At 49.4% G+C, this 21,881-nt stretch overlaps 1 protein-coding gene across 4 annotated transcripts in view; it reads right to left on the bottom strand.

Moving 5' to 3' along the window:
• Positions 1-21,881, bottom strand: part of itga7 (integrin, alpha 7) — a 201,071-nt gene that overhangs the window by 24,855 nt on the left and 154,335 nt on the right. For all 4 annotated transcript variants that reach the window (XM_038786592.1, XM_038786590.1, XM_038786593.1 and 1 more), the window contains exons 11-16: positions 21,114-21,175; positions 17,717-17,892; positions 17,158-17,307; positions 15,957-16,069; positions 13,277-13,460; positions 351-434 (exon numbers count right to left, since the gene is read on the bottom strand). In XM_038786592.1, the coding sequence (XP_038642520.1) occupies positions 351-434; positions 13,277-13,460; positions 15,957-16,069; positions 17,158-17,307; positions 17,717-17,892; positions 21,114-21,175 (769 nt within the window). The remainder of the gene's footprint in view (positions 1-350; positions 435-13,276; positions 13,461-15,956; positions 16,070-17,157; positions 17,308-17,716; positions 17,893-21,113; positions 21,176-21,881) is intronic.

The raw sequence follows: 21,881 nt of genomic DNA, 5'->3' as shown, positions 1-21,881 counted from the left end.
ACGATGGCACAGTCTCGCCCCTCAGCTGGACCTACAACAAAATCACCTCAAATATTTGTGAAAGAAGGGAGGGGGACCCTTCCCAGTTTCTTGCTCGATATTTATCCTCCAAAACGCCATCACTAAAACCGATGAGCTAATTGACTTCTCGTTTGCCGTTTGTGAGATGTTGGACAATATTGGCCGCCATGTTTCCGACATTACAAACGGTGACGACGCTCATTGTGTGCAAAGCACTTTGGGATATCTCAGAGCTACGAAAGGCGCAATATACACACTTTGTGCAGTGTGTGGTGGAGGTCATGTCCACACTCCACCTTATGCCAACCAGCAGAACAACAACCGCATACCTCAGCGCCTCGTTTCATCGGATTTCCCAGTTCGCATTCAACCCGCGACCCGTTGAAATTGGCCATGCAGCGCAGATTGCTATCCTGGAAGATAAAACAGAAATGTGTTGGGAAGTGAGAATGGACTTGACACCAGAAGACAAGAATTTCAGTACCTGATTGTTTGAGTTTCCTGCTGTGAGCACGTTACTCAGAGCATGTTTCCAGAGGAGTTTAGAAGAGTGAGGGGGTGATTTGATTGAAGTATTTTAGACCCTGAATGGTGTTGACAAGGTGGATGTGGAAAGGACGTTTCCTCTTGTGAGTGAGTCCAGAACGAGGGGGCAGTGTTTTAAAATGAGGAGCCACCCTTTTAGGACAGAGATGAGGAGAATGTTTTTCTCCCAGAGGGCTGTGCAACTCTGTGGAACTCTCTGCCTCAGAAGGCAGAGGAGGCGGTGTCACTGAATATCTTTCAAGGTGGAGTTAGATAGAGTGTTGTTAGGCGAGGGGGGTCAAAGGTTAGATTCTGCAAGGGGTCAAAGGTTATCAGGGGTAGATGGGATTGTGGAACTCAACACAAACAGATCAGACATGATCTTATTGAATGACGAAGCAGGCTCGAGGGGCCGAATGGCCTATTTCTGCACCTATTTCAATGTTCATGTCCAAAAGCAAAAGGGTGGCTCGAACCAAGATTAAAAGGGCACAGTGAACATGGTAAAGGATGTCGGAAGATATTTCGATATCCTTCGGAGAGCTTGTGGGGAGCAAGTATGTGAGCTTTTCAAAGTGATAATTAACTGCCCGTCCAACAAATAAAAATTGGTCTGGCAAACATTTAAGTGAGGATGATGTCCCTTTGACAAAATATAGGCTATGCAACGCCTGGCAAAGGGTGATACCAGAACCGTGAGGTTATAACTATCAAGCTGAACATGCCAATGCTCTTTTCTCGAGAAAGAGCAAAACCTGATAGTGGTCTTGTCGATAATGAAAGTGTTTCGAACGGGTTGATGTAAAACGGAAACAAAAATATTTCCACTTGTGGGGGCAGACCAACAATATAAATATAAGCTCGTAACTAAAAAATCTAATAAGGAATTCCGGAGAAACCTCTTTACGAACATATGAACTAGGAGCAGGAGAGGGCCACTCAGCCCCTCAGACCTGCTATCCCATTCAATAAGATTGTGGCTGATTTGTTTGTAACCTCAACCCCACCTTCCTGCTGACCCTCCGATAACCTTTCACCCCCCTTATTAGTCAAGAATCTATCTGGCTCTGCCTCAAAGATATTCAAATATTCTGAACCACTGCCTTCTGAGGAAGAGAGTTCCAGAGACTCAACCCCCCTCTGAGAGAAAGAATTTATCCTCATTTCTGTCTTAAATGAGCAACGCCTTTTTAAAAAATTCACAGGATGTGGGCGTCGCTGGCTGGGCCAGTATTTGCTGCCCATCTTTAATTACCCTTGAACTGTAGCTTGTTCAGCCATTTTTAAACAGTGACCCCCTAGTTCGAGATTCTCCCACAAGAGAAAATATCCTCTCCACATCCACCCTGTTAACACGTCTCAGCATCTTACGGCCGGATTCTCTGTTACACGTCCGCCCTGCTACCGTTGAGAGTGAGGACGGGGAATTTGGCGCTCTCACTCCCATCAACAGATGGAGAATCCCAGCCAAATGTTTCAATCAATTTACCCTGAGAGTGGGATCTATAATACACTACAATATGGAGTGGTTCAGGTGAATAAATATTTAAGGGGAAGCTCGCTAAACACACAAGAGAGAAAGGAATACAGGTGATAAGGTGAGATGAAGAGAAGGAGGCTTGTGTGGAGCATTAACACTGCTACAGAGCAGACGGGCTGAATGGTCTGTTTCTGGGTTTGAAATTGGGGGGTGCGGCCATTTTAATGAGCAAAAAAATGGGATTAGTGAGTGGGAAGGAGGTGAGGGATCCAGGTTGGAGATATGTGATTGTGAGTGGGGTATTGGAAGGGGCACCGGTAGTGTTGGTAAATGTGTATGCCCCAAATTGGGATGATGTGGGTTTTATGAGGGGGTTGCTGGCAGCAATCCCGGATTTGGCCATGTACCAGTTGATCATGGGAGGAGATTTTAACTGTGTCCTGGAGCCGAGGGTGGATAGATCGAGCCCCAGGTCGATGGGTAGGGTACGAATGACAAGGGAGCTGGGTGGGGGGGTTTATGTAGAGGATGGGTATGGTGGATCCATGTCGCTTTCAGAACCCAGGGGGAAGGGAGTCTTCCTTCTTTTCACACGTCTATAAGGTGTATTCGAGGACTGATTAATTTGTAGTGAGTGGGGAGATTTTGGTTGGGGTGGAGGGGGCAGAGTATGCGGGGATAGTTATCTCGGACCATGCACCCCACTGGCTGGATATTCGGTTCAGTACGGGACGAGAGCAGAGGCCGGGGTGGAGGTTTGACTCGGGGTTGTTGGCGGATGGAGGTTTTTGTGATAAGGTGCGGTTGGCGATTAGGGATTATGTGGAGTTCAATCAGAATGGGGAGGTGTGGGCGGGCATTTTTTGGGAAGCACTGAAGGCAGTGGTCCGGGGAGAAATTATCTCATTTACGGTTCGTGCGAATAAGGAAAGGAGGGCGGAACATGACCGTCTAGTGAATGAGATAGTGGAGGTGGACAGGGAATATTCGAGGGTGCCCACCGTGGAGGGATTGGCGAGGAGGAAAAAGTTGCAGGGGCAATTTGACAGGCTGACAATGGGGAGGGCAGTAGGGCAACTGCGTAGGGCAAGAGGGGTGCAATACGAGTATGGGGAGAAGGCGAGCCGCATGCTGGTGCACCAGCTGTGGAGGCAGGCTGCGTCCAGGGTAATATTGAAGATCCGGACTGGGGCTGGGGATGTGGTGTCAGAGCCAGGGAAGATAAATGAGGCATTTAGAGAGAGTATTACCAGGGACTTTATGAGGCAGACCCAGGAGGAGAGGAGGGGGACATGGGGCGGTTTCTGGACGAGCTGGAATTTCCCCAGGTGGAGGAAGCAAAGAGGCAGGCGTTGGAGGGGGCCCTGGGGCTGAGGGAGGTGCTGGATAGTATCAGGGGTATGAAGTCGGGGAAGGCCCCTGGGCCGGATGGGTACCCGGCAGAATTTTATAAGGAATTTGCGGCGGACCTGGCACCACATCTGTTGGGGGCGTTTAATGAAGCACTGGAGAAGGGGGAGTTGCCGGAGACGATGAAGCAGGCAGTAATCACACTAATCCCAAAAAAAGGGAAGGATCCGGTGGAATGTGGGTCGTATAGACCCATATCGTTATTGAACACGGATGTGAAAGTATTGGCTAAGTTGTTGGCGGGGAGGATGGAGGATAGATAGATAGATAGATAGAGAAATACAGCACAGAACAGGCCCTTCGGCCCACGATGTTGTGCCGAACTTTTGTCCTCGGTTAATCATAGAATTTTGGACACTAAGGGCAATTTTTCATGGCCAATCCACCCAACCTGCACATCTTTGGACTGTGGGATTGTGTCCCGGGGGTGGTGGCAGAAGATCAAACAGGCTTCGTGAAGGGCAGACAGCTCGTGAGTAATATAAGGCGGCTGTTGAATGTGGTGATGAATCCGTCGAGAGCTCTGGTACTGGAGGTGGTGGTGTCCATGGACGCGGAGAAAGCATTTGATTGGGTGGAGTGGCGGTACTTGTTCGAAGTTTTGGGAAGGTTTGGGTTTGGGCCGAGATTTGTGGCATGGGTGTGGTTGCTGTATGTGGTGCCAAGAGCGAGGGTGAGGACGAATGATATGAGCTCACGAAGCTTTGACTTACACAGAGGTACGAGGCAGGGGTGCCCGCTGTCGCCGCTGCTGTTTGCGCTGACCATAGAGCCATTGGCGATGGCTCTCAGGGGGCCGGCAGAGTGGCAGGGGATAATGAGGGGACAGAGGGAGCATCGGGTGTCACTCTATGCCGATTACCTCTTGCTGTATGTTTCGGATCCGTTGGAGAGTATGGGAAGGATTATGGGCCTGTTGGGGAGGTTTGGAGGGTTCTCGGGATACATGCTGAATGTCGGGAGAAGCGAGGTATTCCCGGTGAATGAGCTGGCACAGCGGGCTAATTTAGGGGGGATGCCATTTACGGTAGCGAGGGATAGGTTTAGGTACTTGGGGATTCGGGTAGCGAGGGAATGGACGGGACTCCATAAGTGGAACTTAACGAAGCTGGTGGAGGAGGCCAGGGAGGATCTTAGGAGGTGGGATACACGGCACTTAACGTTGGCGGGGAGGGTCCAAGTGGTGAAAATGAATATTCTGCCGAGATTCTTGTTTATCTTTCAGGCTCTCCCAATCTTTATATCAAAGGCCTTTTTTCAGAAAGTGGACACAATCATCTCTGACTTTGTATGGGCGGGGAAGGTGCCGAGGGTGGGGAGGACCCTGCTACAGAGGCAGAGGCAGCAGGGGGGGTTGGCGTTGCCAAACTTGCTTCATTATTATTGGGCAGCGAATGTGGACAAGGTGCGGCGGTGGTGGGAAGGAGAAGGGGTAGAGTGGGTTAGGATGGAGGAGGAATCTTGTAAGGGGTCTAGTTTGAGGGCTATGGTGACGGCAGCATTGCCAATGGCTCCGAGTAGGTATTCAGGGAGCCCAGTGGTCCAGTCCACGGTGAAGATATGTAATCAACTGAGGAGGCATTTTAGGGTGGAAGGGATGTCGGTGCTAACGCCGCTGTGCGAGAATCATGGGTCTGAGCCGGGGGGATGGATAGTGAATACAGGAGGTGGAGGGAAGTGGGGCTGGTCAAGGTGAGGGTTTTGTATTTGGAGGAAGGGTTCGCCAGTCTGGAGGAGCAAAGGGAGAGGGTAGAGCTGCCGAGGGGTAGTGAGTTCAGGTATCTACAGGTTAGGGACTTTGCACAAAGGGTCTGGAAGGGGTTCCCTAGATTGCCGGGATACACCCTGCTGGAGCGACTGCTGCTTCCGGATGTGGAAGGGGAGGGAAGAATTGGGGATATATATAAGTGGCTGGGGGAGCAGGGAGGCGAGCGGGTGGTGAAGATCAAGGAGAAATGGGAAGCGGAGTTGGGAATGGAGATCAATTGGGGAGTATGGAGTGAGTCACTGCGAAGGGTAAATGGGACCTCCTCTTGTGCAAGGATGAGCCTGATACAGTTTAAGGTGGTGCACAGGGTGCATATGACTCGGGCGAGAATGAGTGGGTTCTTTCAGGGGGTAGCAGATGAGTGTGAGAGGTGTGGGCGGGGGCCAGGGAATCACACGCACATGTTTTGGGGTTGTGAAAAATTGGGAAGATTCTGGGCGGGAGTGTTCGCGGTCTTAGCCAGGATAGTGGAGGAGGGAGTGGACCCGGACCCTTTGGTGGCGATATTTGGGGTTTCAGAGAAGCCGGAGCTCATGGAGAGGAGGAAGGCCGATGTCTTGGCCTTCGCCTCTCTGATTGCACGGCGGGGAATTGGAGTGGCGGTCGGCATCGCCACCGGGGGTAGCAGCATGGTTGGGTGACCTGTATGACTTCCTGCGGTTAGAGAAGATAAAGTCTGAGTTAAGGGGCTCAGCAGGGGGAGTTTGAGAAAAGGTGGGGGATGTTTGTGACCGTGTTTGAGGAGCTGTTCATCTCGGGGGGGGGGCGTGAAAAAGGAGAAAAATATGTACAAACTGTCTTGTTGATTGTTGGGAAGAATGTTTCCCGGGGTGGTTATTTGCTGCAACCTACTTTGATGCAAGTTTGAATAAAATGCGTTTAAAAATAAAACAAAAAGACTTTGAACCAAGTATCTCCTTGACAACGGGCCGAATGGTCTGTTTCTGTGCTGTAAATACTATTTAACTAAAAGTAAAAGGCTTTGAACCCAGTATCTCCTTGACAACGGCCGAATGGTATGTTTCTGTGCTATCAATACTATTTACTCGAAGTAAAAGGCTTTAAACCCAGTATCTCGTTGACAGTATGTTTCCTGTGAGGGAGAGCTCCCTTAGGCATTCATTTTGCTTCGGATCTTTCCACCTGATGTCGGTATTTACCAAGGCAAAAGTACAGAATAAAAGGCCCGTTACTGACAGCTACGGCCCTTACTGCAGGCCCTCGTCCTTTCCTCCTGTTTGTGGTATTTGCAGTCTGTGGACCAGCCAATTTCTTCATGGCCTCTCTAAATAAGGCTGCCAATTTTGAGTGAGCCGTGCCAAATTACCAGCAGTTCTGTGTAGTCCGGCCCCCTGTGTCCACGAGAAACTAGCCTTCTCCCTTCCCTCAATCTGTCATTCTGCCAACTGATCTTGACTGATCTCGTGCCCTCTTCATTTCTTTCCAAACTTGGTGCTGGCCAAAATCACAAGCCTTGGCCCTTCAACTGTTTCTCCAGTAGAAAAAGACTGGACTGAATGATTCAGACTTAATTTCGCTCAGACCCTTGCGGGGGGCAGAGGGGAGCGGGTCATTCTTTTAGGCGCCGTCAGCGTTGCACTTGCACCATTCTCAAGCCCGAGTACCATCCAGTGCTGCAACCAGATGTGACGCTTTCGATTTTCTGAACTTTGTAGAGATTGTTCGAAAGTTGGCGCTGTAGATGCCGAGGGCAAGGGCTGAGGTATCGATATTACCCATCATGCTCGTGCTGATATGGGAGTGGACACATCAGGTGGAATTTAATGTTCTGCCCCCGGAAGAGAGTTTGGTGACAGGGAGAGCAACTAAGTGGGCAGGAGGGCGAGAGGTGGGCACCTCATGTTCGGCCTTCCAATCCTTCCGACTCTGCCCCCAGTTGAAACCCTTAAGGGCCTCATCCCGCCATTGCTGGCTCGCCTTTGGGGTCCTGGGGCGGGTAAGCAGAGGGATGTGGTGGGGGAGGCTCCTCAGCTCTCGAGGGACCCGGCATCGGGAAATAGGGGGAGGGGGGAGCCTGCTGAAAACCAGCCGCCCCTGCCCCCTCTGCGAATCCTTTCCCGCCTTCGGTAAGTAAAATCTTTATTCCTTTCACTTATTAATTATTTGATACTATATTTGTAATCAGTTAAGGTAAAGGGTAAAAATGGCAGGAGATCTCAGACCCGTGTTCTGCTCCTCGTGCGCAATGTGGGAGTTCAGGGACGCGGCCAATGTCCCTGACTTCTTCATGTGCGGGAAGTGTGTCCAGCTGCAGCTCCTGTTTGACCGCATGACGGCTCTGGAGCTGCGGATGGACTCACTTTGGAGCATCCGCGATGCTGAGGAGGTCGTGGATAGCACGTTCAGTGAGTTGGTTACACCGCAGATTAGGATTGGTGAGGGAGACAGGGAATGGGTGACCAAAGGCTGAGAAAGAGTAGGAAGGCAGTGCAGGTGTCCCCTACGGTCAGGTATACCGTTTTGGATACTGTTGGGGAGATGACTCACCAGGGGAAGGCAGTAGTAGCCAGGCTCATGGCACCGTGGCTGGCTTTGCTGCACAGAAGGGTGGGAAAAGACTGGCAGGTTGATAGTCATAGGGGATTCAATTGTAAGGGGGCTAGATAGGCGGGTCTGTGGTCGAAAACGAGACTCCCGAATGGTATGTTGCCTCCCGGGTGCTCGGGTCAGGGATGTCTCCAATCGGCTGCAGGACATACTGAAGGGGGAGGGTGAACAGCCAGTTGTCGTGGTGCATATAGGCACCAACGATATAGGTAAAAAAAGGGATGAGGCCCTACAATCAGAATTTAGGGAGTTAGGAGATAAGTTAAAAAGGAGGACCTCAAAGGTAGTAATCTCAGGATTGCTACCAGTGCCACGGGACAGTCAGAGTAGAAATTCAAGAATAATCAGAATGAATATGTGCCTTGAGAGATGGTGCAGGAGGGAGGGGTTCAGATTTTTGGGACATTGGAACCGGTTCTGGGGGCGGTGGGACCATTACAAACCGGATGGTCTACACCTGGGCAGGACTGGAACCAATGTCCTAGGGGGTGCTTTTGCTAACACTGTTGGGGAGGCTTTAAACTAATGTGGCAGGGGGATGGGAACCAGATTAGGAAGTTAGAGGTCAGTAAAGAGGCAGCAACTAAAGCCAGTAAGGTACGAGACAATAAACTCAATGTGACTAAGGGGAAGTGTAGACAGGGAAGAGATGATGAACTCAAAGGTGGTCTGAGGTGCATTTGTTTTAATGCGAGAAGTGTAGCAGGTAAGGCAGATGAACTTAGGACTTGGATCAGTACCTGGGAATATGATGCTATTGGTATTACTGAGACTTGGTTGAGGGAAGGGCAGGACTGGCAACTGAATATCCCAGGGTATAGATGCTTCAGGAGGGATAGAGAGGGAGGTAGAAGGGGTGGAGGAGTTGCATTACTCGTCAGAGATGATATCACAGCTGTGATTAAGGAGGGCATGATGGAGGATTCGAGCACTGAGGCAATATGGGTGGAGCTGAGAAATAGGAAGGGTGCAGTAATATTGTTGGGACTTTACTACAGGCCTCCCAAAAGCGAGCATGAAGTAGAGGTACAAATATGCAGACAGATTATAGAAAAATGTAGGAGCAATAGGGTGGTTGTGATGGGAGATTTTAACTTCCCCAACATTGAATGGGATTCGTGTAATGTTGGAGGCGTGGATGGAGCAGAGTTTGTAAGGAGCATCCAGGAGAGTTTTTTAGAGCAGTATGTAAATAGTCCAACTCGGGAAGGGGCCATACTGGACCTGGTATTGGGGAATGATCCCGGCCAGGTGGTTGATGTTTCAGTCGGTGATTACTTTGGGAATAGCGATCACAATTCCGTAAGTTTTAGAATACTCATGGACAAGGACAAGAGGGGTCCGAGAGGAAGAGTGCTAAATTGGGGAAAGGCAGAGTATAACAAAATTCGGCAGGAGCTAGGGAATGTGGATTGGGAGCAGCTGTTTAAGGGTAAATCCACATTTTAAATGTGGAAGTCTTTTAAGGAAAGGTTGATTAGAGTGCAGGACAGACATGTTCCTGTGAAAATGAAAGATAGAAATGGCAAGATTAGGGAACCATGGATGACGGGTGAAATTGTGAGACTAGCTAAGATGAAAAAGGAAGCATACATAGGATCGAGGCAACTCAAAACTGAAGAAGCTTTGGAGGAATATCGGGAAAGTAGGACGAATCTCAAACGCGCAATAAAGAGGGCTAAAAGGGGTCATGAAATATCTTTGGCTAACAGGGTTAAGGAAAATCCCAAAGCATTTTATTCGTATGTAGGGAGCAAGAGGGTAACTAGAGAAAGGATTGGCCCACTTAAAGACAAAAGAGGGAATTTATGCGTGGACTCAGAGGAAATGGGTGAGATTCTTAATGAGTACTTTGCATCGGTATTCACAAAGGAGAGGGACAAGATGGATGTTGAGGCTAGGGATGGATGTTTAAATACTCTCGGTCAAGTTGTCATACGGAAGGGGGACGTTTTGTGGTATTCTAAAAGACATTAAGGTGGACAAGTCCCCAGGTCCGGATGGGATCTATCCCAGGTTACTGAGGGAAGCGAGGGTCGAAATAGCTGGGGCCTTAACAAATATCTTTGCAGCATCCTTGAGCATGGGTGACGTCCCGGAGGACTGGAGAATTGCTAATGTTGTCCCTTTGTTTAAGAAGGGTAGCAGGGATAATCCAGGGAATTATAGAGCTGTGAGCTTGACGTCAGTGGTAGGCAAACTGTTGGAGAAGATACTGAGGGATAGGATCTATTCACATCTGGAAGAAAATAGACTTATCAGTGATAGGCAGCATGGTTTTGTGCAGGGAAGGTCATGTCTCACAAACCTAATAGAATTCTTTGAGGAAGTGACAAAGTTAATTGATGAGGGAAGGGCTGTAGATGTCGTATACATGGACTTTAGTAAGGCGTTTGATAAGGTTTCCCATGGCAGGTTGATGGGAAAAGTGAAGTCGTATGGGGTTCAGGGTGTATTAGCTAGATGGATAAAGAACTGGCTGGGAAACAGGAGACAGAGAGTAGTGGTGGAAGGGAGTGTCTCAAAATGGAGAAGGGTGACTAGTGGTGTTCCACAGGGATCCGTGCTCGGACCACTGTTGTTTGTGATCTACATAAATGACCTGGAGGAAGGTATAGGTGGTCTGATTAGCAAGTTTGCAGATGATACTAAGATTGGTGGAGTTGCAGATAGCGAGGAGGACTGTCAGAGAATACAACAAAATATAGATAGATTGGAGAGTTGGGCAGAGAAATGGCAGATGGAGTTCAATCCAGGCAAATGCGAGGTAATGCATTTTGGAAGATCAAATTCAAGAGCAGACTATATGGTCAATGGAAGGGTCTTGGGGAAAATTGATGTGCAGAGAGATCTGGGAGTTCAGGTCCACTGTACCCTGAAGGTGGCAACGCAGGTTGATAGAGTGGTCAAAAGGCATACAGCATGCTTGCCTTCATCGGACAGGGTATTGAGTACAAGAGTTGGCAGGTCATGTTACAGTTGTATAGGACTTTGGTTCGGCCACATTTGGAATACTGCGTGCAGTTCTGGTCGCCACATTACCAGAAGGATGTGGATGCCTTGGAGAGGGTGCAGAGGAGGTTCACCAGGATGTTGCCTGGTATGGAGGGTGCTAGCAATGAAGAAACATTGAGTAGATTAGGATTGTTTTCGTTGGAAAGACGGAGGTTGAGGGGGGACCTGATTGAGGTCTACAAAATTATGAGAGGTATGGACAGGGTGGACAGCAACAAGCTTTTCCCAAGAGTGGAGGTGTCAGTTACAAGGGATCATGATTTCAAGGTGAGAGGGGGAAAGTTTTTTACGCAGAGGGTGGTGGGTGCCTGGAACGCTTTACCAGCGGAGGTGGTAGAGGCGGGCACGATAGCATCATTTAAGAAGCATCTAGACAGGTATATGAATGGGCGGGAACAGAGGGAAGTAGACCTTGGAAAATAGGAGACAGGTTTAGATAAAGGATCTGGATCGGCGCAGGCTGGGAGGGCCGAAGGGCCTGTTCCTGTGCTGTAATTTTCTTTGTTCTTTGTTCACTGACCTGTTTGCCTGGCATCCAGCACTGATCCTGAGCCTCTGTGCTGCAGTACCAGCATCAGCCACTGCACCTCCTTGGCGCTGGTGAGTACTGAGAGCAGGCAACCTCTGATTGGCTGGTAGCTTGGGATCCTTGATCCAGGAAAAGGCCCACCACTGAAAAGGCCCTTTATTTGGAAAGACTCCAGCTGCCATTAATTACCACCCTTAATATTAAATTAAGTGCACAAACAGAAGCTGGAAGTGGTCATTCTTCAGATGAGAGTTAGTTTTGGCTGGCTATCCAACTGCAGCGGCATCACAATGGAGTCCCATTTTTGGCCTCACCTGCCCCACACACTTTGCTGCTTGGGGCCCTAGGGAGGTATTTAGATCTGCATCATTGACTGGTCTTTCCTCTCTTTAGCCTAAAGGCACTGTAGTTATTTGCAGTTCAGCTGGCCTGAAAGCTGCACCGACCAGGGATGGAACCTGAGGCCTTCCTAAGCTGCGGGCTCAGATCCACACTGGAAGATAGGACCACGTTGGCTTTTACCGGGTGTGCTTGCTGTCTGCTCCACCGGGCAGGTTAAAATTGCGACTGATCGGTTCCCAATTGCAGCCGCACAGGAAACTCATTTCTTGACCACAAACCCCATTCCCTTGCTCCCTTCCATTCTCACGGTTTATTATCAGGCCCAGTTTCAGACGCCTATTTTAAAGATGCCATGATACAGTCAGCCCTTGTGACTTTGAACTAATTTAGGTAGAGTATCTCAAATCCAGCAACCTCAAGACCAAGGCTTCACCGGATTTCAGGCATTACGGTTCTTCCATCGGGCGGGTCGAGCCATGGGCAGTTCAAGTCAAAGGATGGGGTCAAAGGTCACTTGGGTCACTTGAAGTGCGCAAAGCGGCAACACCTATCTGAATTGTCCAGGTGAATTATGTTTTTAGATTTGACTCAAAACTGACGGAGAGAACATCACAAAAGTGTTCGGTTTCGGACAATCCCAGATTTGAGCTGCTGCCCCTGGGAAGTGATGATTCAGAGTGGAATTGTTAATCACACCTCAGCGTGAATACGTAACTTGTGGGTTCTGAGACTCAGAAAAGTAGCCGGGATGGGGAATACAGCAAACGCGGCTCGAACTGTGACGTCTACCTGCTCTCAGAATCAGTCTTTGTTATTCAGCGATTGTGACATAAAACGATTTTAAAAATATCACTAGAAATCATGCAGGTGCTGCCACCTTCCCCAGCCAAATCTACTGGCATATTCAAACATGGGTGGCAGACCTTTCCTTGCACCCTTATGTAGCACCTTTGTAAGGCTCCTTCCTCTTTATTCCCTATTTCCCCTTTCTTTTATTTTGCTATTATCATTTTTGATCCATGGATTATTAATGGACATGCGTCTTTAAGTCAAGCAGCTGAATGAATGAGGAATTCAGAAGTTACAGGAGAGAACACTCTGCTAATCTCTGCTCATCTGAACAGGAGACCCCAGACTTTTCGGCACCAAAGAGAGATGGGGTGGGACTCGGTTTGATTGATTAGTTAGTAGCCAACGAATTGGCCAAAAAGGCCGTACTCTGCCCGGTAACAGGCGGTGATTGGATCTCATCCCAGTGGGATCATTTTCAGAGACCTAAGAACCGCAGTTTGACTCTTGGAGGTAGAGGGACAAGAACTCTCTCTCTCCTCCGTGTTTTCCTCCGGAAAAAGCTATGAGTGCTGTATTTCTGAAGCTGCAGAGTGGGATAAAGGGATATGGGGAAAAGGCGGGGAGGTGGATTTGAGGAAGAGATCAGCCATGATCTGATTAAATGGCGGAGCAGGCTCGAAGGGCTGAATTGCCGACTTTTGCTCCTAATTCCTATGTTCCTGTCAGATGAAATCTGGGCAGTTTTGATATAATCCGCCAAACAGTGTGAGACAAAACATTTTTTTTTGAATAGCTGGGGGAAGCATGAAGTTTTTTTTTCCCGTACCTGAGTTGATCGGAAGGCAGAGTAAGAGAGTGTGTCTGGGAAGTTGGCAATCAGGACTGCCTCGTGCGCGTCATCTCCATCTTTCATGGGGTTCTTGGGGTCTGACGGCAGGTTGGTGGCAATGATCCTCAAAGCAATGTCCTTCTGGTTGCTGAGCGAAAACACCTGTCTCCCCTGTTCATTGCTGCAAGAATAATGGTGCAGAATCAGAACCGACTGGCACGATCCAACCTTCCTTCAGTAACTGCGGCCTGCACAAGTTACATTCCACTCAGTGCCTCCTCCATTCGAGCATTAATATTTCAGACCAGTCCAGCAGAACAAGAGGCCTAAATGTGACTGGAAGCTGGTTGCCATATAAAGGTCATTTAACAACAGGAACAAAGGAAATAGGAGCAGGAGGCCCCTCGAATGTCCTCCACCGTTCAACTAGATCATGGCTGGTTTTTTACCTCACTGTAATTTTCCTGCCCGATTCCCATATCCCTTGATAATTTCAGCACCTCGCGATCTATTGACCTCTATCTTGAACGCACTCAATGATTCTGCTCTGTGGTAGAGCATTCGAAAGACCTCCCACCCTGAGTGAAGAAATACCTCCTCTACTCCGTTCTAACTGGTCTGCCTCTTATTCGGAGATGGTGTTCCCTGGTTCTAGATACCACCCCAGCCAGGGGGATCATCCTTTCCATATCTACCCTGTCGAACCCTGTCGGAATTTAGTATGTTGGATATCTTTTCTTAGATAAGGAGACAAAAACTGTGCACAATACTACAAGGCTCTATACAAATGCAGCTAGACGTCCTGACTCCAGTACTCAAATCCACTTGTGGATGAAGGCCGACATATCATTTGCCTTCCTAATTGCTTGCTTCGCCTGCACTCATGAACGAGGACACCATTCGGACACCAACACTTCCCAATCTCTCCTCATTTAAGAATACTCTGCCTTTTTATTTTTCCTACCAAAGTGGAGGACTTCACATTTTTTCACATCGTATTCCAAAGCATACCAAGCAGGCCAGCAGCACGGTTCAATTCCCGTAGCAGCCTCCCCGGACAGGCGCTAGAATGTGGCGACTAGGGGCTTTTCACAGTAACTTCATTGAAGCCTACTCGTGACAATAAGCGATTTTCATTTCATTTTTCATATCCACCATGTTCTTGCCCACTCACTTAGCAATGTCACCCATTTAACCCGTCTGTTTGTTTAATGCCCAGAATACAAAGGAGGGTGGCAAAGGGAAAGCGCTCTTGATAGGGTGTAGGAGCCGGGTACAATGGTGGAGATTTTCAATGGCCATTTGGGTTGAGTCAAAACGTTGTGTACTTTCAAGAAGGAATTAGATACAGCACTTGGGCAATAGGGATCAAGGGATATTGGGGGAAGGCGGGATCAGGATATTGAACTTGATGATCAGCCATGATCATAATGAATGGCAGAGCAGGCTCGAAGGGCTGAATGGCCTCCTCCTGCTTCTATGTTTCTATATTGTTGGAAGGGTGATCCTGGGCTTTGAGAGTAGAGACTGTGAGACTCGGGAGCACATAGGGTCTGGGAGCGCCAGAGACTACAAAAGGCTGTGGTTGGGGCTCGGACGGAGGTAGTGGGAAGGAAATCCTGAAACAAGGTGGAAACAATGGGAGGCGTACTCCATACGTTTGACCGAAGCGTGTTCATGGGGGTTTTCCTGGACCCTGTGTTGGCGGCGGGGAGGAGTGAGCTGGGGGAAGAGGGAGGGGGTGTGGGTTGGTGCTGTGCGGAGGGGAGAGGTGCCCAGCCTCAAGGGAGATGGGGTGGCGGGAGCTGGCAGGGGAAAATGCGAGAAGGGGTGGAAACGCAACAGCTAGATGTGGGCAAACGGCATTCAGCCATTGACCCAAGTTGCGAGGTGAGTGGCACGGTGGACACCAACAGGAGGTTTCAGTTGGCGAGACATTAAGTGAGCAACACTGCCACCTACCTTGGAGACCAGGCAGTGAATAGCTGTGACAGAACAGCATGGGAAGCAGGGGTGCCAAGTAAATAACATGACTGAATAAGGCACAACAGCAAAAAATTATTGAGAGTGAATGTGATCCTTGCCAAAGCTCCCAATAAAGCCTTCCAGACATTCGTCCCATGGCTTAAACAGAAGTGAATGAAGAGTGTTCACGGGGAAGTGTGAATGTAAAGTCACAGGAGATGGTTGGTGTCGTTTTAAGATTGTGGACTAATTATCCAGAGGTCCAGCTTAATGCCCTGGGGGAACATGCAGTTCAAACCCTACCACTGCAGCGAATGGAATTTACATTCAATTAATAAAATCCGGAATATGGAGCTAATCTCAGTAATGGTGACCCTGAAACTATCATCGATTGTCATAGGACCCCATCTGGTTCACTGATGTCTTTTAGGGAAGGAAATCTGCCGTCCTTACCCGGTCTGGCCTACATGTGACTCCAGACCCACAGCAATGTGGTCGACTCTTAACTGCCCCTCTGAAATGGCCGAGCGAGACACTCAGTTCAAGGGCAATTAGGGATGGGCAACAAATACTGGGCCTTGCCAGTGATGCCCACATCCCATGAAGGAATAAAAAGCATCAAACAACAAGATATGTGTGCGATACACACGTTCTTTACAGTACTATAGCCACAGATAAGAATATCTCCGGTAATAAAAGAAATTATACGTACAATGGCAATGGCTGGAATGAGTCAGTGTCATTCTTGGTACCGAAAGTATATGTCAACTGTAGATTACTCTGACAAATCTTATCAGGTCCACATCCCTCCCTCAGGAAATTCACCTGAACAGAGACAACAGGAGACTTGTCAGTAAAGTACAATTTGAGTAGAGACCATTCAAACATTTCTTCAGCCTGGTAGCCATGTCAGTCATGGCTCCAGGGGTAGCATTCTGGTTTCGGAGTCAAAAGGTTGTGTGTGTGTGTGTGTGGGGGGGGCTGATATTCCAGTGTCGTGCTAAGGGAGAGCTGAACTGTCGCTGAACTGTCGGAGGTGCTGTCTTTCGGATGGGGAGCTAAGTGCCCTCTTGAGGCAATGTCAAAGGTCTTGTGGTCATAGAGGAAGAAGAGCTGGAGAGCTATGCCCTGTGTCCTGGCCAATGTTCATCCCTCAATCAGCCTCATAAACAAAGCTGACCTGGGTCATTGTCACCTCGCTGTTTATGGGATCTTACTGTGTACAAACTGGCTCCTGTGCTTTCGGCATTACCACAGTGGCTACACTTTAAACAGTGCTTCATTGGCTCTAAAGTGCTTTGGGGTGTCTCAGGATTGCAAAGCATGCGATATAAATCAAAGTCTTTCTTTCTTGGGAGTGCACAGCTGTCTTGAAGGCTGCAATGATATACTGGGTTCAGAAAATGGCCATTCAGCACTTTAAACATCCCCACCCCCCAACTCTTCCCAAAGTGAGCGGCAACGGGAAAAAACCTACAAATGAATCCAATAAGCGTATTTTTGACTCCGAAATGACTTGAAATCTTATTCCCGGCCTTGTATCAGTCAATGGGAAAGAGTGATGTAATCTGGGGCAGGATTCACCGACCCCCCCCCCGCCGGGTCGTGACTCCCCGGGGGACTGCGTGAATCCCGCCCCGCTGCCCCGACGCTGGCTGCCCTATTCTCCGGCACCGGTTTTCGGGCGGGGGCGGGATTCACACCACGCCGGCCGGGGCCGGTCTGCGCATGCGCTAACTCGCGCAGTCCCGTCGGCGGCAGTTGGCACGGCGCCAACCCTTCCGGCGCCGGCCTAGCCCCCGAAGTGCGGACAATTCCGCTACTTCTGCTCGGCCCGACGCCGGAGTGGTTCGTGCCGTTTTTGACGCCGGTGTCGGGCTGTCACGCCGATCGCGGAGAATCCCGCCCCTTACCTCTTCTCGGAAGGTGTTCGAATCGCGAGCATTTAAGACAGGCATCAGGTGAGCCAGTTGTCGTTCGGCCTGCTTCTTCTTGCGCCTGACCTCCTTGATCACATAGGTTAGCGTCACTGGAATGGGCCGCAGTTTGTCTCTGATGTTGTCCTGTCAAACAAAAGGAGCAGTCATCATCACCTTTAACCTTTGTGGCATGTGGGAGTTGCTGGCATGGCCAGATTGCCAATCCCTGATTGCCCTTCAAACTTGAGTGGCTTGCCCCAGCCATTTCAGAGAGGCAGCCAAGAGTCAACCGTGGCTTTTCCGCTTCTTAACGCGCCAGTTTATGCTCACCAACCGTCAGCTGGTACGCAGTGGGTGGGGCAGCCCACTTTCCAGGCTTCTGCAATGCGACACATGACGTTGGAGGCCATTGACTGAAGTTCTAGCCGTCTCTCCTTCCCAGACTAAAAATACCCAACATGCACTGCACACCAATACGCAAGGTACGGCTTAAACCACCCCCCTAACTTTGCAGTCGAGATTTGTGCAGCTTTCTGTGGGGCCTTTCACGTACCTGTAGCTTCATTGTGACGTTGATACAGTTAGATTCAGTTTGCCTCCGCAAGACAACCATGCCAGTGTATTGGGCCTCCGGGTCACTTGGTTTCCTTTTCAGGAAGGACACCCGCGGAGGTCTTCTCCGCTGTGCATCAATCTCGACTGAATCCGCCTCAATTGTGAAACCAAGGACTGTGAAGAACAAAGAGAACACATTGTACAGTGACTATACCAACGGATACGACTAATCACATACTGTCCTTCAGAAACGCTCACTCTTTAACCCTTATGAGATGAAAGCCATTGCTGTACTCCCCTGCAACACGGCCATTTTGTACGCTAATTTTTGAGAATTGCGATGATTTCTTTCATTTGGAAAAGAAAATTTCACCAAAAAGGGAGCAGCTCTCAGTCAGTTAAGAGAAAACGCCACTGAAAGTTGTTCTTCCTGCAGAGAAAGATCAAGGACAGCTCTGCAAGGCTCTGCTTCAATGCCTGGATAGAGAGGAGGGCAGAGCAGGGGAAAGGGCTAATCCTCCAAATCGGAGTCCTGTTCACGCTGGGGCAGGAGTCCCGCCATATCAAGTCTTTCGAGGCATCTTAAATTGACTCCCGCGGTTTCAACCTGCCAAGCTTGGCTTGGCTGTTAGCATCATTGTTTTAGGCCCCAATCCAGAGATGGAGCCTACAATTTGGGCTGACACGCAGATGTTGTGCGTCGCCAGAATTCTTCGCTGTCAGAGAAGTTAAACCCATTCCACTGGTTTAGTTGGAGAGGAAACGATTCCATGACAAGACACGGCGAGGAAAACTGGAGGCCTCTCTCCTCTCATGCTGTGCAGCCAAAACTCACCTCGGTACCTCCTTTTCAGTGGAATCTTGCTTTGCGCAAAATGGCCGCCGTCTTTGCTCACAGAAGCTTATTGGATTTCACTTGACGTTAAGCGCTTTTAGACACGAGAGGCATGACAAGACGCAGGAGGAATGCATGGGGAAATACATGTCAACATGGCATGTTGAAAGCGCGGAGTTCATTGGCTGTGGACAGGAATTAGACACGCAACATGTAAATAAGAAGGCCCAGGTCTCCAATTTAAATTTGCGTCAGACATTATTTATTTGCCGCCATTCCTGCCGATATTTTTTGGAATACAGTAAAAATGACAGGAATTACATGCACAAGTCAAACGTCTGGGAATTGTGTCCGGAAACAGGTGCCATCCTTGACAACTTTCACCGATGGCAAAGCCTGGGTGGATTCCTTGTCGCCCGTCACCATCGTCTTCATTCCACGCCCCCACCACCCCCCCACACTCTCTGGGTTGCTCTCACTGAGTCCAGGGGAAGCGGTGTGGAGGTCCCATCATGACCAATGTTGTGCAACGAGCAACAGACGGAGGTGTGGTCAAGTGGTGAATAAGGTCACCCCACTCAGTGCTGGTTCCATTGCCACCCTTTGGCACTGGACTCATTGTCTCTCCACCTTATGTCAGGGAATATTATGAATGGAGGTAGACCTACTCCTTCACATCCAGATCTCCTCCAAGTTTGCTTCTCCCAGTGAAGAAGTACTGCTCCAACACTACCCGGGAAGCTGTGCCGTTCTGAAACTGCAGATGGTACACCATCTGCAGAGCGATGCAGTGGAATCAGCAGATTGCCATCACAGGATCCCAGGATGTTCCTGGAACGCTCCTCGGATCACAAACTCCTCCTGAACACTGGAGAATCTAGCAAGGTATGCTAGCTGCTGCAGTTTACAGTGCAGGAGCTCATGTCTACCAGCTGGACCCCGAATTGGTGCCACGGCACAGGAGCACTGTCCATCAGCAAGATCCCATTCACGGAATGCGACCCAGCAGTTCCTAGTGGGAGGGGTGGGGTGTGACTAAAGGATTCAGGAGTCCCTCTCTGCCATCTTGTCCATCTGCCCCATCAGCGTTCTGCAAGCAGTCAGCTGGAGCCATGTTGGCACCATCCGAAATGCCGACATGAGCATAGATTCCCACAGCAAGTGCCAGCGCCACTCGGTTGGCAGCTCTCTCTCACCTCAAGAGTAAGAACATTATAAGCTCAAAGTTCCTCGACAGAACTTGACCACACCATCTGGCCTGGCACTTTAGTGGATACCCCAGAGGGCGTGTTACCCTTTTGCAGAGGACAACCTTTAGATGGGACAACAAGCCAAAATCCTGAATGTCTGTACCACAGATTCAGGGGGATATTAAAGATCCTAGCGTCCTGGCCAACATTCCTCCCTCAACACAAATAGATTCAACTGGCCGATCGGCGTATTGCTGTTTGCGGGACCTTGTTGCGCGCAAAATGGTTGCTGCATTTGCCAACATATAAACTTCAAGGTAATCTGTTCCACCAGATGTATTTTGGGTTACTGTAGAGAGATATAAAGAGCACCATAAACATAAGTTGTTTGGCAGGACAGAACTTGAGCATTGCTGAAAAGAAAGGACACATCGAAGCTTTTTGTCTTGCACTCATCAGGACATTTTGCAAAAATACCAGGTGTAAGGGGGAAAACAACAATTTATACTGCATGAGAAGAGAGTGGTAATTGGTTGGCAGAGTCCACCGTCTTTTTGCAACAATAAACACAAGGGGTGGGATTCTCCGGCGTCCGAGCCCCGTGTTTCTCAGCGGCGCGAAGTGGCGCGCTGTTCACTGGCGGCGGGGTTCTCTGCTCCTGCCGCTACCCATGGGAATTCCCATTGAAGGCACCCCACGTCACCGGGCGGGGTGCGCAGCCAACGGGACCGGAGAATCCCGCCACCGGCGAACGGCCAGAGAATTCCGGCCAAGTTCTTTCACCTGGGTCGGAATGCTCCTTTTAAATGGTGCACAGGGAGAAATTCAAAAACATAGAACATACAGTGCAGAAGGAGGCCATTCGGCCCATCGAGTCTGCACCGACCCACTTAAGCCCACACTTCCATCCTATCCCCGTAACCCAATAACCCCTCCTAACCTTTTTGGTTACTAAGGGCAATTTATCATGGCCAATCCACCTAACCTGCACATCTTTGGACTGTGGGAGGAAACCGGAGCACCCGGAGGAAACCCACGCAGACACGGGGAGAACGTGCAGACTCCACACAGACAGTGACCCAAGCCAGGAATCGAACCTGGGACCCTGGAGCTGTGAAGCCACAGTGCTAACCACTGTGCTACCGTGCTGCCCTCACGATTGACCTCAGCACCATTTCTCTTCAGGACAAGCTTTTCCCAATCAAGACCATGAGGAAACTCAGCAGATGCGGCAAATGCTCCATTTCCTGCCAATCCCCCTGAGCGCGTGACTTCCACACAATGTAATGCATCATGAACGTCCCATTTCCCCCTCTTTTTCTTTCTAAATGCCACGTGGGCGATACGGGCCATTCTGCCGTTGAACTTACCAATCCTGGGGTTGTAGGATTCAGGCTTCGATCTATAAAGGAAGCAGGCCCTGACATCAATACTGTGGAACAGAAAAGACACCGTCAATTAGAACTTCAAACAACCACTGCAAATATAACCATTAACACGGCGACTACTGCCCCGCTCCCAGTTCAATGGCAACAGGAATGCAGAAGCAGCTCAATAGGCATTCATTTGAATGGTAAAGTGCGACGTGGTCAGTTGCATTGCTTGAATTCCAATTTGGAATTTGAAACCACGGCAGATGGTGAAATTTGAATTTGATTGTTGTAAAAACCCATCTGCTTCACTAATGCTCTTTAGTGAAGGAAATCTGCCGTCCTTACCTGGTCTGGCCTACATGTGACTCTGGACCCACAGCAATATGGTTGACTCTTAAATGCCCTCTGAAATGGCCAAGCGAGGCACTCAGTTCAAGGGGCAATTAGAAATGGGTAACAAATGCAGGCCCAGCCAGCGACGCCCACATCTCATGTGTGAAAAAGCAGATGTTACGGAAAGAGGCAGTATCGACTCATTTTGAAAGCACTCTTTGGCGTCTTGACTGCCTGGAGTATACTGTAGGTACAGAGTGGCTGAATGGTTGGTACGCTTACTATTTCCCAGCATGCTGCTGCACACATGGTTACTTGCCCATTCTCAGAGAATTACACCTCCCCCAAACAATCCCCCCCCCCCCCCACCCCTTCCCCCACCCCTCTCTCTACTACCTTCCAACCTGGAGTTTGCTCTTTAAGCTATATGAT

Source organism: Scyliorhinus canicula, chromosome 28 (genome assembly GCF_902713615.1).
Source record: "Scyliorhinus canicula chromosome 28, sScyCan1.1, whole genome shotgun sequence".
In the NCBI taxonomy this organism is placed as follows: Eukaryota; Metazoa; Chordata; class Chondrichthyes; order Carcharhiniformes; family Scyliorhinidae; genus Scyliorhinus; species Scyliorhinus canicula.
Note: the sequence above shows the minus strand (reverse complement) of the source record. Positions and strands in the feature narration are given on the sequence as shown.